General features: G+C 40.4%; 2 protein-coding genes and 1 long non-coding RNA gene across 3 annotated transcripts in view; 2 read left to right on the forward strand and 1 right to left on the reverse strand.

The window, feature by feature from the left end:
- hlk (hulk) overlaps positions 1–15,780 on the forward strand; it is a 106,692-nt gene extending 90,912 nt beyond the window's left edge. The window contains exons 30-35 of the mRNA XM_069313701.1: positions 1,612–1,752; positions 6,240–6,314; positions 7,513–7,620; positions 8,368–8,508; positions 9,139–9,318; positions 9,857–15,780. Coding sequence (XP_069169802.1) covers positions 1,612–1,752; positions 6,240–6,314; positions 7,513–7,620; positions 8,368–8,508; positions 9,139–9,318; positions 9,857–10,041 — 830 coding nt within the window. The 3' untranslated portion in view covers positions 10,042–15,780. The remainder of the gene's footprint in view (positions 1–1,611; positions 1,753–6,239; positions 6,315–7,512; positions 7,621–8,367; positions 8,509–9,138; positions 9,319–9,856) is intronic.
- A 503-nt stretch (positions 15,781–16,283) lies between these two features.
- LOC123771450 (putative gustatory receptor 39b) lies at positions 16,284–21,257 on the reverse strand. The gene is made up of 4 exons (XM_045763979.2): positions 19,949–21,257; positions 17,277–17,345; positions 16,853–16,942; positions 16,284–16,606 (listed from the first exon to the last, which is right to left on the reverse strand). The coding sequence occupies exons 1-4, from the start codon at positions 20,957–20,959 to the stop codon at positions 16,544–16,546; spliced, it is 1,233 nt and encodes a 410-aa protein (XP_045619935.1). The 5' UTR covers positions 20,960–21,257; the 3' UTR covers positions 16,284–16,543.
- Positions 19,054–23,339, forward strand: part of LOC138357111 (uncharacterized) — a 192,827-nt gene continuing 188,541 nt past the window's right edge. Inside the window, exon 1 of the long non-coding RNA XR_011224818.1 lies at positions 19,054–19,170. This is a non-coding gene — a long non-coding RNA (uncharacterized lncRNA). The remainder of the gene's footprint in view (positions 19,171–23,339) is intronic.

A 23,339-nucleotide genomic window follows, 5' to 3' on the forward strand; every position in this document is an offset into this window, starting at 1 on the left:
CGCGCTTCATAACCAAGTAACAAGGTCTATTCCTTCGTTAACAGCGCGATTTGTTTTGGGTCGGCACACCACTGAACGCTTGTGTTTTGAGATATATACAAGAGTTGTTACATTCTTGTAGAGCCACTAGTACGCGTAGCGTTTCGGGCAAGTCCTTAATCCTATGGTCCCTGGAATACGATCCCCGCCGCGAAGAATCGTTTTTTCATCCAAGTACACATTTTACTGTTGCGTTAAACAGAGGCTACAGTGAAGGAATTGCGCCCAGTAAATCCTCCCCGGCCAGGATACGAACCCATGACATAGCGCTCGCGGAACGCCAATTGTCTCCCAATTCTCTCATTTTCATGCGTAGATTGAGATCTTAAATCCACCTATACAACATTTTAGAGCTTGTTGTAGTATCTGTGAAGGGGCAAGTAGGAATGCTAAGGAAAATGATAGAATCTGGCCATTTTAGCCAGTCAGATCATTTCTTGTAAACAGTACCGCTAGGTTGGTTCCTTAGGCAAGGTGGTGAATCCTCCATATTAGGCAATCACATTAAAGTAGTTTATCTATGAGAAAATCTTGGTGCAGGATCTACGACGCTGGTTCGATCCCCGTCCTGCTAGGGGGCCACATTCACGAAGCAGTTACGCAAGCACTTACGAACCTGTACATCTTTTCTCAATCTTTGATGGCTTTGTTTACAATTATTAAATAGTTAATGAGCTCCGAAGCACCAGGAGGCTGTTTATAACAATAACAACAGTTGATTGACAAGTTTTCATGCTTGTAAACTGTTTAATAAATGTAACCAAAGCCGTCAAAGATTGAGGAAAGATGTACACGTTCGTAAGTACCTACGAAACTGCTTCGTGAATCTGGCCGCTGGTCCAAGATGTTCTTCAAATCCTGCTCTTCCCGTGGTCAGAAAACGTTCATCACCGGGTTCTCGAGTTCTTCATACTCCCTCTGCGGCCAGTATTCGTGGCGATGTCTTACCTTAGCAGATGGCGCCGCGTTTTCACCCGATGGGGATGAAACGGAAATAAGACACTTTTGGCATCTTCCAGGTGGCCTGACTTGTGTTTCTGTGCTCCGGGTAAACACTTGGACCTTGTCTTAGGGAGCAACAGAATGCAATGCTCAAAATGAACTTTCAGTCGACATTCAAATCTTGATTCTTCTCGAATGGATAGTCGTTTTAAAATAAATGGAATTTTGACTAAATTTGTGATTACAGTATTTTAACCAATTATTCTGCTCAAATTAGATTAAACAGTGTTTACAAAAGCTGATCCATGCTAATTAAAATAATAACAAGCACTCGGTTGGGATAGCAAATGTTAATTAGAATCGGGAGACATGATATCCTTATTGATAAGCTATAGCGATCGTGAGTGAACAACTATGTATCCCATCATACAATGTATTCAAGAATCAGATACAGTGGCTCACACTACCCAAAACAAACCGTATCTCTCTAAATCCAGATTTTTTTCCCCCCTTAAACTCACCCACGGAGATGCTGCTCATCTGGGAACTGCTCCTGCAATAGGCCGGTGGCAAGCCGCCCGTTTTCTATAGCCAGGCATGATTTTGATTGGCAAATATTTTGTTATTTAGGAGATATGCAGAACGAGGGTAGTGTCCTGGAATGGATGGCTGATGATGAAAATCGTGAATTGGAAGGAGAAATTGAAGATGTAAATATTAGGATGCTTAATCACCTGATGGACGAATCGCCTTTTATCGCGGTACTTTTCTGTAAGTAGGATTTTGCAACCCTCCCCCACCTCTACCCCCTTTTTTTTTTTTAGCGCCCTCCCACATAGGGCAATACATAGTGAAATTCGTAATTACCAATTTATAGAACGTTGAATCTGATGTGTTATCCCCCCAGGTTCCCATTAAGTTTCATGCGATATTATAGATGCTAATAACTCCCCTGTTCTTTCTCAAGTTCTAATTAGCATGCTGACTATAGGGTTGTCAGGTGACGGTTTATATGATAAGATTTTGTGGAACGCTTCAGTCACACACACACACATATGTATAAAGTATATATATATATATATATATATATATATATATATATATATATATATGTATATATATATATATGCGAACAAGCCTGAATAGTCCCCAGTCACTTCTGGGGTGTGAGTTTTCAGTTATATATATATATATATATATATATATATATATATATATATATATATATATATATATATATATATATATATGCAAACCACAATAACGTAATAAAATTTCGACCGAAGAAACTCGTCGATGTAATCGATTGTTAAATTAAATAGTTTTTCTCATATATACACTAATATCATTATATATACATTGCTCTGAATAGTTAGGCATAGGTTAGGTTAGGAGTTTAGGTTCTGTTGGCGATTATTTGTGTTTGAAGTACGTGGGTGAAGCATTTGCACAGTTGTAATTCGAACGTCAACTAAATACTATTAGTTATGAGACTTTTGTGAAGTTTTAAAGCGTTTATCAGTCATAAAGAAGGGATATGGCGGCTGGATTAATGAGCATTTGACCTTTGTTGATGAGGACGGGCTCCAGTTCCTTCACGGGAGTCATGAGAACCTCGAACGCGGGCCACAAAAAAATTATGAGCCTGTCGTCCTCACGGGTTGCAACCCGTTCTCCAACCCGTTCTCGCACTTGCTTTTAGTCAATATTGGCTTATTTAATAAGTGCATATGTGACATACGAATTGATTGTGAATATTTTAGTTTACCTTGAAAAGCTTCATAGAAAACACCGACCTCACCTAACCTTCTTAGTATGTTAAGATAAGCCAACCTCCCATCCAGACTTCATTGTTGACTATGTATTTGAAACTGACTCGGACACACTTCGATTATAAAGTCAATTTGGTGAGGATAATTATACAGAATTAATTGGTATTAGTTAAGTTCTAGGTATATATATACAATTATATTATCAAATGTCTACCGTTAGTTGGCAACCCTCTGGTTCATGACTTAATATAGTCCATTTCAGAAACAAATTCCTTAAATCGTAGTGTAGCTCACTTCAGTCTGCCTGTAAAGCCAATATAGTTAGAGTATTGTGCCTAATTGGTCCTAGCGAAAATTGGCAATAGTTGGTAGATAAAAAAAAGAAATAGCAAGTTTGACTTTACCGTAGAAAACCACCACTCTGTAGATATCAAAATTCCCGGTTTCTCTAATGGATAGCCTAGCGCGACTCTTTTGTTTTGGTCTCAACAGCTGCACGATGCCCGCCATTTTATATCACCTGGATGTTAGATTTGTGTGTTCTAACACCTTGTTGCACTGTATTTGTTATTCATTAACCCTCATTACATCATGAATGAGGTTTTCTAGTAATCCCCCTCATCTATTAAAACTCTCATTCAATATGTCGTAACTGCTGTAGATCTAGTTTTACTAAGCTAATTGTGTCATAATTACTGTCGAAGGAAAAATGTAAAAAAGCTGATATTTGATGTTTTGAAATTTCAAGTTTTTAATTTTCAGTTTTTTATTTATATTTCGCCATAAAATTCTCAAGAATTTTGAGGTTGTCTTTTTTGTTTTGAAATTCTAGCTTTCCAACCTGACTGTGTGTTTGTTTAAACATATTTAAATGAAAAGATGTCGAGCATATGATAGCAACAAAGTACACTGTTGCAAACATTATATCAATATAACAACTTATAGGCTCGTCAGTTGTTTCCAAAATTGTTAAAAAAACATTTGTCTGAAGTTGTTCAATTCTTTGAATGTCTACTTTCTTATAATGGCAATTTTGTTCAATAATTATTGAATGCCAAAAATTCACAAATAAGTTTAAACTTCATCACTTTATATATATATTAAGTGTGTGTGTGTTAAATAATAACAAAATGCCGCTTAAATGATGAGTCTTGGAAAGTAACCTATTGGTTGTAGAGTATCACTTTTAAATATGTGTCACTGTTGTAGACCTGCATAGAGTACTGTATAGGGAATATGAGCACCAGTTTGATAGCATATCTTCCACAATGGGGGCATCTTGTCAGGTGTCCGGGCCAGCCGGTATCTCCAACAGGCACTCTGTCTGTATATTTACAGGCACTCCCAGCTAACTCCCAGCTAGCCCTCAGCCCGTCCTCGTAGCCAGCACTCCAAGCCAGTTCTTCCAGGCAGCTTTCACAGCCAGTCCGCCCAGTCAGCTCTCCTAGCCAGCCCTCCTAGCCTTGCCAGTCTTATTCAGCCGTCCTAGCCAGCTCCTCCAAGCAGTCCACCCACTCAGCCCCTCCAACATTAGACCCGCATCACCTTTCTCAATAATATAACTCAAACTTGTATGTTTTAGATTCACGAGTATTACCCACAAACCATTGCGGTCGGCCATCTTGGATGAAAGGTTATCTATATGCATTCTTTTCTCAAGTTGAGTAGGCCCAATAATTGCCATGACCGACTCATAAAAGGTTATTTATGCAGTGCCCCTCACTCACTCCTATAACCTATTCAGCTCCTGCTCAAGTGGACGTGAAGTGCGTAGTAGTTTAAGAAAGTGTTCGTCCTGGCCAGCACTTGCTAGAGCGGAAGTTGTCTAGTGGAGATGCACGAATAGACAAGGCTGTTGTAACTGCTTATGTCGTTCCGGTGTTTCTGTCGTCCGGTATTTCCGTCGTCCGGTATTTCCGTCATCCGGTGTTTCCGTCGTCCGGTGTTTCCGCCGTCTTGTATTTCCGTCGTCCGGTGTTTCCGTTGTCCGGTATTTCCATTGTCCGGTATTTCCGTTGTCCGGTATTTCCGTCATCCGGTGTTTCCGTCTTCCAGTATTTCCGTCGTCCGGTGTTTCCGTCATCCGGTGTTTCCGTCGTCCGGTATTTCCGTCATCCGGTGTTTCCGTTGTCCGGTATTTCCGTCGTCCGGTATTTCCGTCGTCCGGTGTTTCCGTCGTCCGGTGTTTCCATCGTCCGGTATTTCCGTCGTCCGGTGTTTCCGTCGTCCGGTATTTCCGTCGTCCGGTGTTTCCGTCGTCCGGTGTTTCCATCGTCCGGTGTTTCCGTCATCCGGTGTTTCCGTCGTCCGGTATTTCCGTCATCCGGTGTTTCCGTCGTCTGGTGTTTCCGTCGTCCGGTGTTTCCGTCATCCGGTGTTTCCGTCATCCGGTGTTTCCGTCGTCCGGTATTTCCGTCATCCGGTATTTCCGTCGTCCGGTGTTTCCGTCGTCCAGTGCTTTCGTAATCTACGTCTTCCACTAAGTATGCTGCTGCCATTTAAGCATGGTGCTTCAGGAACGAGACAACTAGCATGAATTAATAACGCTGAAGTCTCAATTAACAGTGTTCTTCCACTTGATTGCTTAACTAATTTCTCAGAATACATTTTATATTCACAGGTTTTCTAAGGTATGGAGTTTTACAAGGAGCTTTTGCTTGAGTAAATATGAATGGTGCTTAAGTTTAAATCACAGGAGCCAGTCTACACTTCTAGCTTATTCCTAATCAATATTAACTCCTAACAGAAACGCTACTTTGTAAGTATAAGATCTTATTAATATAAGATCTGGTAATAAGCGGGTATCAGAACCTCTGTATTAGTTTTTGTAACCTGAGTATTTCACCTTGTGATTTGTGAGTAATGGTGGTCATGCGGGTACGGTTTCCACACTATTGGTGATGACAGTCACGAGATATGGTTCATCCATCGATTGGCCTCCTAACTGTCACGTGTTCACCCACAATGTTCCCCAGCAGTAACATCCCATTCATGCGTCCAAGTCCCGGTGTGTGGGTAATGTCACGTCAACACAGCATGCATTAGAGAGGTTATGTACCTGGTGATGCACCAAGTTCTGTGCCTGGTATCTGGAGGTGAGGTAGTAGCTGTTGGCATGTCCTTATACATCTTGTCGCTTACCTGAAGCTTCCCCGTCCTGGCCCTGCATGTGTAAAGTTGGCTAGCGAGAAAGTTGTGACCATCAGCTTGTTAACCCGTGCTTCTGCTGGCCCTTCATCCCTGCCCCATACAACTACTGCCCTCCCTTCCCTCTCAAACTACTCTGTTATTGCCTGTCTATAAAAAAACGTTTCACCAGAGTACCCAGTTTGCTGGTAGGTCTTATATATATGAAATGAACATTCAATTCTGATATAAAATTAGCAGCAGCCAGATATATGGCATGAAGGTGATACTTTAGGTAGGCGGGTCATGTACGAGGAGTTTGTCACTAACGCCTCACTCTTCTCTCGTCCTCTTGGCAAGATGAGGACGACTGTCCGGACTGTGAGCAGGTCCTGCAGGAGCTGGAGAACATCGACGATGAGGTCGACATGTTTGGTGAGTAACGTCCAGTAATGAGTTACATCCCTTTTACCCTTATCTTCATCCATAACCCGGCCACTTGGACAAGTTGGTCTTCACTCTTGCAGCGGCGGCTGTCGATCCCCAATGGTCCAAGTGGTTGGGCATTTTTCCTTCCCTCCGTCCTCATGTTCGAGCTCCTTGTCCTCGTCCGCCTTTCCAGTGGATAATTACCTTACTCTCATTAAGCTGCTCTTTCTCCATAACCTCTTAACTAATTGCTCATAAAACAGTACTGGCGGCTGAGGAATTCTGGCGACGGTGATGCTGTCGAAATAACAAGACTAGCACGAGAAGTTTGTCGGTCATGAACGTACTCCAGAAAGCGTCGTCGGGAACACTTTCACCAGAATTCGTTAGTTATCAGTACAGTTCTGTTGTACTTGTAGCCTACTTTATATCCCAGGTCCCTGGGGACCTAAATGGGCATTTCAAGCCAACAGTCCATGGAGTGGTATTATTAGTTATCGTATCTCAAAGGGATATGGTAATACTACTATAATAAGAAAGAAGCTTCCTTACCTGTAAGACTAGTAGTCGAGAGCATCTAACTTGTCTGCTTTCTTCGTGGACTAAAACAGGGAACATTTTAGTAATGCTTACGCTTTATGTCCTCCAGCTGACTAAACAAAAAATACGGTAATACAAGGTTGGAACTCGTGTTTGAGATGTTTCAAGCCACTGTGAGATTTTTCCTTCAGATTTGAATCGATATGATTGTAGCGCTGCTATATGACTTGAAAAGATAGCCTGTAATTGGGAAACATGTCATTATGCCCATGTATAATGGCTTGTATTCTTAGGTAAGTGGACACTGTCAATAGATCAATAAATAACCTCATATAACTGAAAGGACGACATTGCGGTCCGACCTGGATCCTCAGATTTTGACACAGTGAGAGAGTTATTTATAAGGCAAGGCAGTAAGGTGTAAGAAGAAAAGTAAAACATTATACCAAGTTAACATAAATATAAAGACAACTGCACAAGACCTTATGGCATTTAAGCATTAATATAACAGAGATATATCCCAGGTTGTATAACTTATAACAGGTCAGGGTGGTAAAGGTTGGGGGGCCAAGAGTCCCTTGGTCGCGGATTAGAGTTCACTAAGAGCTCCAGTTGATTTTCTCATTAATATAACTTATTAATATACTGCTGCTGTTGTCGACAGGGATCGACTTCGTGAAGATCAACGACCCAGACGCTGCCCAGAGGTTCAACATCTTACACACACCGGCACTCGTGTACTTCAGGAAGAAGATGCCTCTTGTATACGACGGTTGGTACCATCTGCCATCATTATGTCTCATGTTCCTCCTTAAAGAGCAGAGTAACAGTATAATATCCACGGTTAACTTATAGCAGAAGTTAGTGACAGTTTTGGAAGATAAATTCAGTTAACACTTTATCATTACGTCTCAGTTTGGTTTTCCTTCAGTTTAACAGCATTTAAAGAGTAAAGAGAAACAGGGAAAGCTCAAGTAAATAATATCTATATTGCTTTATTAGAACATTTTTAATAACTTTAAATAAATAAATAAATAAATGTTTATTTAGGTAAGGTACATACATACAAGAGATTTTACAAAGATTGATGGAATTATAGATAGAGCTAGTACATACAATGCCTAAAGCCACTATTACGCAAAGCGTTTCGGGCATGAAAAACATTAATGACTAAATCTTAATACTAATTGAGTATAAAGAATAAAATGTGTTGAGAACAAATAAAACTAGAGATAAAAAAGGGGGGAACATGGCTGAAAAAGCAGCACAAATACAATTAGGTCGACAAACAGCGTTGTTTAAAAAAAAACAGACATGGATTGACAATAGAGGGGTAAGGTAGGTTACAGGGAATTTATTAGGTAGTGCTTCGTTTTTATCTTAAACTGATATTTATGATATTTGAGGTGAGTTCTTAACTTTGATATTTGAGGTGAGTTCTTAACTTTGATATTTGAGGTGAGTATATTTAGTGAATAGTAAATGTAGTGAGTGTTAAATGCAAATACCAAACTTGCAGGAGATCTGCTGGACGAGGAGAAGGTGTTCAACTGGCTGACCTCTCAAGATGTGTTTGAGATCAAGGACGAGATCGAGGAGGTGAACCGCAAGATGCTGGAAAAGCTCTTAGATGAGAACGACTTCGTGGCTGTTTATTTCTGTGAGAGATCTTACGTGTTTCTTTGTGGGTCTTGTGAGATGTCTCATTTATGTGCTTGTTGATCTTGTAAGATACCTTACATGTATCCTTGTGTCTGTCTTTGCTAGTTTTATGAGATGCTTCACCTATGTACGACAAATACAACAAAATTGCCAACAGAACCTAAACACTTAACCCAACCTAATCTAGGCTTACCTATGCACCAAATAATAATATATAATACAATACTTTTATATTTGAAAAAATATTGATTCTGAATCCAAAATACCTTAGTCAGTGAACATGTCTTTGAGGATGTGTTGCTAAATCAACGTAACCAAAACACCTTAACTAGACCTAACTATACATAAAATCACAATTTATACTAATGTTAAATTAAGTTTGCTAATCAGGCAGTGTATTAGTACACAACCTGATCAACCAGGCTGTGACTCATGCGTCAGGCTGCGAGCAGCCGCGTCCAACAGCCTGGTTGATCAGTCCAGCAACCAGGAGGCCTGGTCGACGACCGGGCCGCGGGGACACTAAGCCCCGGAAGCACCTCAAGGTAACCGTAGGATAGATTCATCTTGTCAGATGATGCAGTCATATTCTGACTTAAGTAATGTTCTCACTTACTATGACCCACAGATGAAAACACCCCCAAGAGCGAGGAGGTACTGGAGGAGCTAGAGAAGATCGACGACGAAACTGACGACCTAGACATCACCTTCGTCAAGATCCGGGACACGCGCTACGCCAAGAAGTATGGTATTCAGAAGCTGCCTGCGCTCGTCTACTTCAGGAGGAGGTTCCCCAGCATATACCGAGGTAGGTGTTAGCTATACCGGTGTCAGCTACCATATCTTGAGGTTATCTTGAGATGATTTCGGGGCTTTTTAGTGTCCCCGCAGCCCGGTCCTTGACCAGGCCTCCACCCCCAGGAAGCAGCCCGTGACAGCTGACTAACACCCAGGTACCTATTTTACTGCTAGGTAACAGGGGCATAGGGTGAAAGAAACTCTGCCCATTGTTTCTCCCCGGCGCCTGGGATCGAACCCAGGACCACAGGATCACAAGTCCAGCGTGCTGTCCGCTCGGCCGACCGGCTCCCTCAAATCCATCATGGCTGGATTTTTTGGTAAAAGGCTATATTCTAAAGCAGGTTTCATTTTGAAAGCTGTAGCATGGAGTCGAACCTACAGCCCAGTGATCATCATGTTCCTAATGATTTGCTACTTTTGTACTTTGGAAGTGGGAATTATTTAGCTACATTCGTTAAAACTTATTCTTATTTGTACACATTCAAATTGACTAATAAATATATCTAATATTAATTGTATTCCTGATTCAGTTGTTATATACTCAGGTGACCTTATGGTGGAGGAAGAGGTTCTCGATTGGCTGCAGAAGAATAGGTTTAAGCACCCCGAGCTGAACCTGTTCATGTACGCCACAGGGGCCATTACTTTCGCCTTCGTTATGTACACCGTCTTCCTTCTCTTCTGCTTCAAGAACCCCGCTCATCCCCCCCACCACCAGAAGGCAGCGTGATTACCGTATGTCATCATGTCTTGGATCAATCTTATTTGTATATTCGTGATATAATTATACAAGCGAACCCTGGAAATTGTCCGACGTTTAATAACTGAACAAGAAATGTCATCTAAGTCATCTCCCGTGGTTCACAGTCTTCGAGATGGGCAGAAGTGAATAAGATATCGCCTTAGGGACTTTGTAATTACAAGATGTATTATAACTTAATGTCGCTTTCTTCAGCTTCGAAATAATGTAAAGATAGACTTGGAGTCGTTATGGAAGTATTGTTACTGAGATTTATTATAACTATCTGTTGATTGGACTGCTCGGCATAATCTATGTTTGATAAAATTGTGATAGCCAGCAGGAGGAGAGACGCATGTGTGTGTGTGTATGTGTGTGTGTGGCGGGTAGGGCCTGGGTATGCTCCCCATGCCCACCAGCCTTATCAAAAATGGCATTCTGTGGAGTATAAATAATCACTTTTATGTTGAAATTGCTAACATGACCACCAGCTGGTTGCTAAAAAAATAGCCAGCGCTCGACCAGGCCATGCAGGACTTCGGTGGCATTTCAGCGAGAGAGAACGTGACTTCATAACCCGAGTAGCTTTAAGAGCCTCGGCCGCAAGAAGAAGCCCCGGTCTTTGCCGATAAACGACTAGCAAGGTAAGAGGCCCTCCATTGTCGTAGTTTGTATGAGTGGCTGTGCAAAGCCTCAGTCCCCAGCCAACAAGATAGATAGTTGAAGAAATTTCTTATACCATTAAGAAGATGCTTAAAAAATATATATTTTCCACCCATGAGCGCGATAAAATCTACTTTTGAAAACTCGAAAATGCGTGAAGAATTTCGATTGTAAACACCAATCACCAGCTGAACGCTAAAATAATTCTCACGTAAATAAGAATTGTATTTATCTGACGCATCGCGCATGTTATCTGACGCAACTGACGCATGTTATCTGACGCGACTGATGCATGTTCTATTGACATGACAATGCCTGAAACAAGAAGCTGATCCGTTTCTTGTCATCATTCATTTGTGATTGAATTGTATCGGGGTGTCCGTATTGCAACTGCTTTGTCAGAATTTCAACTACTAGACAATGAGTTCGTTGCCTGGTACTATTTAATACTCATTGATTCTGTCTAGTACTGAGTAGACAGACCAACCTGGACCCCCTATTTCACGAGAACGAATTAATATTCTCCTCCATCTAGAGGAAACTCTTAAAACCTGTGAAAAGTCTTATGTTCCCGGCCTACATCACCGCTAGTCGGTAAACAACTCATCCTAACCTGGCTCAATCTAACTTATCCTAACCTAACCCAAACTAACAAATCCTAACCTAACGTAACTTATCCTAACCTCACGTAGCCTAGCCTAACCTAACCCAACTTAACTTATCCTAACCTAGCCTTATCTGGCCCAACCTAACCTATCCTAATGAAAATAAAAGAGCAAATGTTATGTTTTACATATATATATATGGCGTACATGAAGTGTGGATTCCACAATGTTCAATTCAATTTCTTTATTATGCACCCCATACCCATCCCGTGGGCGGTGGTGAAATGGGTTACAGAGGCACAGGCCAGTGCATTTAGACAAAATAAACATGAATGGAGTTCATTCCTTTCAGGTTTACAGTGTTAATCGTATGTATTCATTTCTTCAACTTCGCAGGTAATGCGGAGGCGTATAGATATTTAATGAATGCAGTTGTTAACATTTTGTACGTGGTATGAGAAGCATATGCCAATTGATGCTCCTCTAAGGAAGACGAGTGGAATTAGGTTAGAACACGTCGTTATGCTATCGTTAGGATAGGATAACGTTAGGATATCTAACTCTCTACGTTAGGATAACATAGAGAATCTGTGGTGTGTGTGTGTGCGTGTCCCCGTGGTGGGATATGCAGTCGTGGAATTCTTGAGGCTTGGCTCTAAATACGTACTCCCTTAATGGGACTTGTGATCGTTTTTACCCATCATTTTGTGATGTTTTTCCCTTTGAACAAAACAGTGCGGTGACTGCAGGGGGGAAGTGTGACTTATTCTTAGTGACAGAAACTATCATTGCTGCGTGACACTGAGGTCATAAATGCTCCTTGACAGTGCAATAAGACAATTACACAACAAAATCCCAGCCTGTCCTCTCGAATTGCCACAACGAGCATAAAATGTTGTGCTAAAACACTCTAACTTTGCCTAACCTATCAACTCACGTGTAGAAAATAGGAGTGTTTGTGAGCCGCTTTGATACACCAACCCGTCTTCCTTATAGCACGTCGCATTTTGACCTATACTCGACCTAAGACCAAAAATCGTCGTACTGGAAAATGGTAGCGGCTCGCGAAACTGACATACTGTTTCGTTTTCTGTTTTGGGTCATTTGGTAGGTTAGGATAAGGGCACTTTAGTACGGCAGTTTCTTGACGTTGGGAAACCTTAGAAGGACTGGCTGGATACACAGTACCCCTTTAATTGTCGATTCAGGATTTTGACGTCAAAATGCTGTGTACTGTGAGGGGACGGATTCGCTATATTCAGTTTAGTGAGGTCTTTAAAATCAATGAAAGTTAAAAGTAATTTATATAGTTTGTAAGGAAAATTAATCTGTTGTTTAAATTGTCTCGTGGTAATTACTATAACCCCGTCATACAGTATATATTAAAAAGCCAGGTTACAGTATAATCCTCTCCTTAAATAGCGTTAGGCTGTGATTCTGAGCATCATGGGACATTATGAGTGTGTAAACACTTCTTGAAAAAAAAAGACCAATATATTAGGCTATGTACACGGATATATATATATGGAGAAATATTGCACCATTATGGTGGAAGTGATAATGGAAAGACTGATTAACTTGCTCTTTGCAGTCACCACCTCTTGTCCCTCAAAACTGTAACGAAAAACAGGTACGCCTACGCGTGTCCCTCGAAAAAAGCAAAACGGACACGCGTAGGCGTACTTTACACTACTACTTTATGTGAGGCTTGACCTCTCTGCCTGTTTCGAGACAACCACCGTCCTCTTCACTAACTACCCAACCTCCCGCCAGGCTTCAGAAATCTAAACCATCCCAACACCATCTCCATCTTCGCGAAACTTAGAGCCTAAAAATCCCCGTCTTTGCGAAACTTAAGAGCCTAAAAATCCCCGTCTTCGCGAGACTTAGAGCCTAAAAATCCCCGTCTTCGCGAAACTTAAGAGCCTAAAAATCCCCGTCTTCGCGAAACTTAGAGCCTAAAAATCCCCGTCTTCGCGAGACTTAGAGCCTAAAATCCCCGTCTTCAAAAAGACTGTCCGCCCCCCCCCCCTCCCCGTCTCCACGAGACTGCCCCAAGGCCTCTCTAAACCACTCCAAGTGTCCTGTGGTGTTAAGTTTATCTTAGAGTACTAGTTCAGACAGTTAGGCGTAGCTAACATTATGGACGTCTGCTATGGTATGTACATTTTGATGAATATGTATGATAAAGAAATCTTTGTTAATTGTATTTTTTTTTTTAACCTCTGTTAAATTATTATATTATGAATTACTCTTATATTACAGTTATATTTTGTTTAAACCTCTGTTATATTACTTTTTAACCTGTTATGTTACATATATATATATATTATATGTATATATATACATTATAAGTATGTATGATGTGTGTGTAAATCACGAAGAAATGAACAGGTGATAAATAATGTGGAAAATATTTAACCACTATGATAAAATTAAACCAAAGTTGACTTGAGTCCAGTTGGCAAGGTGTTGAGATTTGTTGCCCATATATTGCGATTTCCCGAGCCTCAGTAAGCTCCATTGTCCCAGTTGAGTACTGGCAGTGATTGTTGAATAAGTACCTACGGGCTCACCATAGCCCGTGCTACTTGGAACTGTTTATTCCATGTAGCGAATCTTTAACAACAACAAACAGTGATTGAAGCATCCGCGTTGACGAGTGATTGGTTGTCCTGAGTGGTTGTTGTTGTTATAGATTCAGCTACTCGGAACAAGTTCCAAGTAGCACGGGCTATGGTGAGCCCGTAGTGGATTTACCTGGCACAGGAGCGGGGCTGTGTGTCTCAGTCTCTGGCTGTCCTGAGTGTTAAGTGCAACTGCTCCTGCGGGAATAGATTACCAGTAAGACGTGCCAGGGCTCTCTAACGCAATTTAGCTTTGACCAGTATTAATCGTGAGTCAGTTCAAGCATCCTCCACGGATATTAGTAAGTTACCTTGATGGTTACCTTGAGGTGCTTCCGGGGCTTAGCGTCCCCGCGGCCCGGTCGTCGACCAGGCCTCTTGGTTGCCGGACTGATCAACCAGGCTGTTGGACGCGGCTGCTCGCAGCCTGACGTATGAGTCACAGCCTGGTTGATCAGGTATCCTTTGGAGGTGCTTATCCAGGACTTAGGCTTATCTAGCCTAAGTTTATGCCTTAAACTATGTTAAATGTTAGCTTGTGTTTACGTGATGTTACATAGGCTTCCCGGCTTGGTGCCTTCTTTTGCTAATTACTTGTGTTTACGTAAAGTAACTCCAGAGATAATTTGCTGCTCGCAAAAGTGTTATTAAGACACAATAATCGCTCCTTAAGCTTAAACATTTTATCAGCTATTAGTCACTTGTTATAAATTTGATGAGGACCCCGAGTGAGTCAATAACTGCTTCAGTAGTACTATTAGATTATCACGACCATAGACTATGAGAAACATCACAAGTGGAGTTCCACTCAGAGAAGTCCACCTCGAGTAGTATACTTCGAGAGTGTACCCAGAGCTATGGTAGCTGCTTGAGATTTTGAAGATTCAAAATTCTGTTGATTTTTGAAATTCTGTTGATTTTTGAAGATTCAAAATCCATACAATTCTGTTGTATTTTGTAAACAAAACAACAGTCATAATTAATTTGATGGCGTAGTTTGTTATAGTAGTCAAGAAAAAAGTAAGTCACAAAGGGTGTTTGGGAGTTGTATAACAACTGCTTGTAAGAAACAAACAAAAGGAAGTGAAGTGTAAATTTTTATTATGGGAAATAGGTTTCACCTATACTTATAGGAATAGGCCTTCTGCTGTTTCACCCATTATTATACCTATTGCAAATCTTACCCATTATAAAACAATCCAATTTATACAATCCTGGGGCCAGATTCACGAAAGCACTTACGCAAGCACTTACGAACGTGTACATCTTTCCTCAATCTTTAACGGCTTTGGTTACATTTATTAAACAGTTTACAAGCATGAAAACTTGCCAATCAACTGTTGTTATTGTTATAAACAGCCTCCTGGTGCTTCGGAGCTCATTAACTGTTTAATAATTGTAAACAAAGCCGCCAAAGATTGAGAAAAGATGTACAGGTTCGTAAGTGTTTGCGTAACTGCTTCGTGAATCTGGCCCGTGGACTTAATTAAAATGATCTAATTCACTACTTTTTATAAGTAAACATTGAATAATATTTCTTTCAGTTACAGATTTACACTAAGTAATTTTGCATGAATTAGTCCAGTCAACTGAATGATAACACTCTCTTCAATGAAGAAATAATACATTTGACTCATGACCCGTCCTTATGTTATATTTATGCTGTTTATCCTATGGTCGAGTTGTTTACCAGTTTGTCAAACAGAATTTATTACAAATTTTGCATGGAATTATGTAAACACAGCCATTACAACTGCTTGGGTAATTTGTAATCTAAGAGGTCTTATGATATAAAGTTTTCTTAATGCTACATTGATATTAAATTGTTTTAGTAATTTAGAAATTTTATTGAAGTTATCATGAAATGGCAAAATTATTGTATTCTTTTGTTTTTCAAACTAAAGACAGGTTTATGAGCCATTTAACAACAAAATTCAATAAAAGACTTAAGGGATTTTAAATTGACAGCGCTACGATATATTTCACTAATTTTATCATTCATATTTAGGACTACATATTCTTGGAGCCCTCAAAACACACGATATTAAAATGTTTAACAAAGATGTTAAACGATGTTGATTAACACACGATGTTTCCTTGTTAAAATTCAACAAGGTAAAGTTCATGAGTCCTTTACATTGTAATAATCTGCGTCGGAATTTAGCGGCCAGATACAGCCTCCCACTACAGAACACCTGGGCCATATGAATATAAAAGAATTTTCTTTTATTCACTAGGCTATCACTATTCACTGATAGCCTAGAGTCTAGGCTATCGGAATAGCCTAGACTCTAAGAGTCCCGTGGCATAACGAAATCTTGCAAGCCTCATCCGCATGCTTTCATTAACCTGTTCAAAGTTCTTCCAGTGTATTGGATGGTTTCTGTTAGCTCCATCTTCCAATGAACTGGTTTAAAGTTCCTCCAGTGTATGGGATTACATCGATTAGCTCTCAATGCCATAAAATTTGATTATAAATTTGGACCAAAATTCCTCCTATGTATGAATTAATTAGCGGCCACTAGTGCCCACTGCTGTAGAACTTGATTATAAAACTTGTCCAAAGTTCTTCGAGTATATTCTGTAGGTTGGTATCCACTAGCGACCACTGCCGTAGAACTGGATAAGCACCACCAAGTAGGTCACTACGGTGTTCACCACCTGCAGAAAATGAAACAGATAATTTTAAAAATACGAAAATAAAATTACTAATCTGAAAAAAAATGGCAAGAGCTTGTTTTCTTGCCTTCTAATGTTTTAAGATAAACAGGTTTCCTCTATTCTATCTTCTAATGTTTTAAGTTGGGCAGTATTCTTTTATTCTTATCCTCTCTTCCATAATAGGCTACAATTCCTATCTTCTAATAATGTAAGATATGAAGGTGTTGTAAGCTAGACGTCACATACTGTAGTGGCCATGCCCTTGTTGAGGATGAAGAAGCCACAGCCCTCGATCTGGGCATCAGTTCGGCTCACGTGGTCTATCAATGTAGCCATCTGCAGAAACAAAATTATCACAAGGTAAGGTAATTATCAAACGAAGGTACCGAACCGGGAAGGTTAGGTTAGGTTAATAAATTATCACAAAAGAAAACTGTTATTTTCTAACAAATGTTTTGTTCAGTAAACTTAACGATAATTAGATCCTATGTGTTTTATATACGAGAAAATATTGAGGCAATACAAGTTCAAGTATGTTTATTGAAATAAGAAAGAAATACATCTCAAAGGGATAGAGTAGCTTAGGCTATTTCTACCCTCCTTAAGGCAATACAATGGGATCGAACCTCTGCCCCCTGGATTCAACACATGCTCTACCGATTGAACTTACTTTGATCTTCTCCTTCTGTTCCTTCATCGTGCCCTTCAGTATCAGGAGAGGTTCTATGAGAGAGTCTTTCTGAGAAAGAAATTAACATAGTTATTCCATTGAATTTATGATTGAAATGGCTTTCTCATCTTAAAGGGTAGCCAGCACAGAACACAAAGTGATTACATATATTTTATATAATTCTCAGTAAATTAATGTTTCATAAGCTCTGCTATAGTGCCTTACATGCCACCAAATATATATATATATATATATATATATATATATATATATATATATATTTATATATATATATATATATATATATATATATATATATATATATAACTGAAAACTCCACACCCCAGAAGTGACTCGAACCCATACTGCCAATAGCACTATGCAACTGGTGTACAGCAGACCTTAACCCCTCGGCCATCACGACTGGACAAAAGATGATGGTAGCTATTTCCCCATCATCCCGCCGGCGCTCTGATGGTAATCATGGGCATGGTATTTTATCAAATCACCTCATTTTGGGGGGCCACGTGAGCTACACATCATGCTTAAGTAATAATTTTAAATATATGGATTTGAATATATCTTTGAAATAATAAAAGACGTGTAGTTGAAATTCTTTACAATATCACCCTGATCAAATCACCGTGTATTTTTGTTGTGTGTGTGTCCAACCCGTTCTCGCACTTTCTTTAAGTCAATATTGACATATTAAATGTGTCTCAGGTCTTCCGCCGGAAGTAGGCTATGAGGCTACAGAAGAGCAGCGCCCGAGGAGGTCATCGATCTTCACTGCTGCCAAAGACTGTTGTGTGTCTCTTGTTGCACAAGTGTCGAGCATTGTTGTCGGAAACTTATTTCCTAAACCTCCCAGAGCAGCTGAGGACCGCGGAGAGCCCCCTTCTTGAGAGTTCTTTTGTTTATGGACTGACCGCATTCCGGGAACCATCTGATCTGACGGACCCTTGAATACAGAAGCCAGTGGATCCTTGTCGGCTGTTCATGGGGGTCATTGCACCTTTCTGAACCTGCGAGGTGTCTTCAGTGTTTGTGTAGCATCTTGACTGTTGCTCAAGAGTTGTGTGGTGTCTTGGGTATTAGCTAGGGAGAGTATGGTACTTCGATCCACCTTCAGAAATTGTGAGGTGCATTTTATGTGACGCCATGAATGTAGTTTAGTAATTGACGCAGAGTTCTAATAAAAATGAATGACATAAACCAATGAATAAAAACGTTTAACAACGGAGACAATAATAAAGGTTTTAAATTTGTTATACAGGATAGAAAAATGGATTGATTTACATTTTCAATAGAAATAGGTAAAAATTGGTTCTGAAATAGATTGTAGATATGTTGAAAACGTTACTAGGACTATTGAGTTTCGTAGATAATTGATAGTAGTGGGATGTAAATATTAGGATACTAATTATATTACAATACTTTCTCTCCGGGTTCCGTTATTCTTAGTTAACTTTAGGTGGTTCAAGTATTATTTATCTCAAAAATAACTTAGTCGACTTAATGTACTTTTTAATAATTTAAAGAAAATAAAATGGTTCCTCCTGCAATGCACGAATGAAAAATATCAGTGTTAAAATAACACAAATTAAGTTATATTTCTAATATTCAGAGTCCAAAATAGCTTTTGTTAAGTAAGAATTCAGATAAATATAATTATAAATAATCGCTACATTTACTGATAATCTTGTATATAAAAAAGAAACTTTTTAAGGTATTAATGTCGATATTTTGTCACTGGAGAATAACATGTGAGAGAAGTGTGGCGAGGGATAGCAGTCGGGTTCAAACATGGGGCGGGGGAGGACGCTCACACACCGCTGCCTAACTGTCGCGCCTCTGTCAACCCAGCTGCAGTTGGGAACTTGGATATAAACCGGTTAGTACTCACCTAGTTATGCTTGCAGGGGTTGAGCTGTAACTCTTTGGTCCCGCCTCTCAACTGGTGTACAGGTTCCTGAGCCTATTGGGCTCTATCATATCTACACTTGAAACTGTGTATGGAGTCAGCCTCCACCACATCACTGCCTAATGTATTCCACCTGTTAACTACTCTGACACTGAAAAGTTCTTTCTAACGTCTCTGTGGCTCATTTGGGTACTCAGTTTCCACCTGTGTCCCCTTGTTCGCGTACCACCCGTGTTAAACAATTTATCTTTATCTACATTGTCGAATCCTCTTAGAGTTTTGTAGGTAGTTATCATGTCTCCCCGAGCTCTCCTATTTTCCAACGTCGTTAGGTTCATTTCATGCAGCCTTTCCTCGTAACTCATGCCTCTTAGTTCTGGGACTAGTCTAGTGGCATACCTCTGAACTTTTTCCAGCTTCGTCTTGTGCTTGACAAGGTACGGGCTCCATGCTGGGGCCGCATACTCCAGGATTGGTCTTATATATGTGGTATACAAAGTTCTGAATGATTCCTTACACAGGATCCCGAAGGCAGTTCTGATGTTAGTGTGTCGTGTTCTAAGGAAAACTAGTAATGTAAGGCTCAGGATAATCTACGAAAATGGAAAGCTTAAGGTGATCATGAGAAAAAAATTTCATTGGTATAACGAAAAATACAAAATGTATTTTCTCAAGTGATTGTCTTTGTATTCCGTTACATTTTCTTTGGCGGTAAATATTCTGATAAAGGGCAAATTGACAATCTAACCTGAGTCTGAATGTCCTCGCTGTAGATGGCGCCACAGAAGATGGGGGCGATGGCCTGGATGGACAGTAGACCAAAGCTGAGTGGGAAATACCAGTCGGAATAGTCGAGCGAGGAGACAAGGGTCCAATAGAGGAAACAGATGAGGGAGATAATGTGGTGGGGAACGATCACCAGCATGAAGGGACCCATAATAGCCTTGAAGGCCTGGATGAGTCGTCTCAGCTCCAGGACCGCCTCTTCCAATCGAATAATATCACTGGAAGCAATGCACTTTTGAACGTGCGACGCACACGTCTCTCCAAATCTTGCGCACTCAATTATGGATTCCAGTTCCGTTCTAATGTGGCTGAGGCATAAAGCGAACACCTTGGAGGCCATCACCACCCACAGGATGGGCATGGAGAGCGTGAAGCTGTAGATCACATACACGTACACCAGCGACAACATCCGCCACACACCGTCGTTATTGATCAAATTGAAGCGAAGTTCGTTTAAAATATTGACAACAAAGAAGATAATGCATACCAAGAACCCAACATAAAGCGGGACAGCCAGGCTGTACGAATGGGCCCCAGTCGCCAAGGTTCTAAACTTGCGCTCGAAGGTCATCCAGTTCTGGAGGAACCTGGCCCACTCTTTATTGTAGACGAGGGACAGGACGTGCATGGCCACCGCGGAGATGGTCATTACTGCCACGATTAGGATCATAACATAAACTGTTATGCTGTTGTCGCCGCCTGCGATGGAGGACATAAGACAGTTGTAGAAGCATGGTACATTGAACCCGATGGAGCAAACAATCCAGCAAGTTAAGAAAGGGGACAACTTCCAGCAGCGGTCGTAGTAGCTGTAGGAGACGGGCAAACATCCCCAAATCTTGCTCCAGCGTTCAATGTGGACGAAGGGCGTCGGGTAGGTGCGGACAACGAAGCTCTCTAGGTCAATCGGAATGGGTGGGAGTTCGTCCAAGGTGGAGGGACTGTGAGGAAACATATCCATTGAGATAGGCATCTTGGCGGGCTCTTCGTGTGGTCGACAAGATGGCCATCTGGTGCTGACGGATGTAACTTCGAAAGATTTCAGAGAATTAATAGTAAATGTATTCTCTCGGGCGATTCTCTGCACTACCCGTTATATTGTCATTGACGGTAAATATTGAGTGCTAGTTTAACAACACTGAATAATCTAGGCACTTTAAAAGTCAATTCTTTACGAGTCAATTCTTTCGTATAAAATCAAAGTACTTGCCAGGCGTATTAATAGAGGACAGGGTTCCTGGGAGGACGTGTCAGAATACAGGGTTCCTGGGAGGACGTGCCAGGCGTGTCATCTTCCGTGACAGTTCGTTGTCGACTGTGGCTACCACCCACCCGCCAGCGGAGTGGCTCTCCGCCCCACTCAGTCCTGCCCTTGTGAATCTCCAGCACCTCGCGTCAAGGTCGCACAAGAGGTGTATGTGATTATAAGGAATCACTATTAGATATAATCAGGATCTCATTATTTAATTACGTTTCATAGCAACAAATTACAAGAATTACCTATTCTTGAGGAGGGGATGTGAGGTGCGGGAAGGGGGGGGGGGTATATATTTATGGACTTGGTATAATACATAGAGACCAGCCACATATCTTTTACGGGCTATTCATGCCCGTGCCACCTTTTGGGTGGCTAAATCTTTATCAATCACATATCTTCCGTGTTTTACGGGCTATTCATGCCCGTGCCGCCTCTTGGGTGGCTTAATCTTTATCAATCATATTCCATGTTGGAGAGCCCAGATATCCGGCACACAGGAGGATGAGTTAAGCGAGCATATAACTGTATGTCTGGCCCTGTCTTGTGTTTTATATAACATAAAACATAAGACCTCTGATTATGAGTATTATTAATACTTTTTAAGTCGATGACTTAAAATGGTCCTGGATGGATCGACATGAGAATGGTCCAGGACGGACCGAAACGTCGACGTCCCTTCACTTTCTCGTGTGTGGTCTGGTCAACATACTTCAGCCACCTTATTGTGACTCATCGCCTGCATATTACTTTTTAATTACTAATTATTATTATTTTGTACACGTCATTAGTTATTTTGAAGTTTGCAAACAAAAACTGCATATTTTTTTCATATTAATTCGGAAATTCTACATATTTATTGAATACTCTTGTTACTATTAGTATTAACAAGCTGCTCCAAATTTTTAAAAGAAGACAACGATAAGCAAATTGCTATTGTTAACATATATTAAAGAATTGCGGGAATATCCATGGCACAAGTAAGGCATTTTTAATATCCCTTGCATTGAGAATTCAACTAATAATAATTAAAATTGGTATTAATTCTAATGATTAATATTTGTATTATTTTTGTTATACGTATATGAGTGAAAGAGACGACGACTTATGACTTATTCATTCATGCCAAATGTGCTTTGTTGCATTTAACTCATAAGATTCGTTTTCTCCAGATCCTAAATTAAAATGACAAGGCATAAAGATTCCAGTAAAGTATTCTGAAAAGCATCTGGGGCACATTCATATCCCTCAAGGGTTCTTTTGTCAATTTTTCTGATGCTATTTGAAACATAAAAGTCAGAACGAAAGTGTTCAGAACGTGTCATTATGGCAACCTGATTATGTCATTATCTGGTCGGAAGTAAAGTTATTTAACAGTCAGTGTCTAAGCTTGTATGTATGTGAACTATGGGACCAACAAAATGATGATCTTGGTAGGCTTAATTGTCAAAGGAGGAAACATTCAAGTCGTATCTTAGCACTCCATCCTTGCACTAATCGCGATATCTTACCTGGATTCATCAAGAAGTTACCCGAACACTTACGAACCTGTATCTATTTTCTCTCAATCTTTGGCGTCTTTGTTTACATTTATTAGACAATTTATCTTATTCACTCTTGTGTTGATGATATCCTCAAAATGCATCCGGAGTCTGCCAGTGCAGACTGCCTATCACATGTCTCTGTATGTCTAACCATCCTGTGTGATGGGGATTTTTTAGCATCACCTAGTTAGCTTTTTTGACACACTGTACTCTTACTTCATATAGTCTAGGGTAGCTGCACAAATGCAGATGTACCTCATGTATTAATAAAAAAATGAAGCACTCCGAGGCAGATAATAATAATACCATTTCATGTGGAAATTTTTGGCCTCGTAAACTATTTAATACAAGTAAAGAAAGCAGCCAAATATTGAACAAAAAATGTATAGGTTCGCAAGTAGCTGCGTATCCACTTGATGAATGCAAGCCCAGGATGTCCACACCTATAAACATTTAAAGAAATATTTACAAACGAATGATATCCTTATTGTCTGAAAGGAATCACCCCATGTAGCAAAATCAATAAGCACATTTTTAGGCATTCATTGCTAACC

This window comes from Procambarus clarkii, chromosome 76 (genome assembly GCF_040958095.1).
Source record: "Procambarus clarkii isolate CNS0578487 chromosome 76, FALCON_Pclarkii_2.0, whole genome shotgun sequence".
Lineage (NCBI taxonomy): Eukaryota > Metazoa > Arthropoda > Malacostraca > Decapoda > Cambaridae > Procambarus > Procambarus clarkii.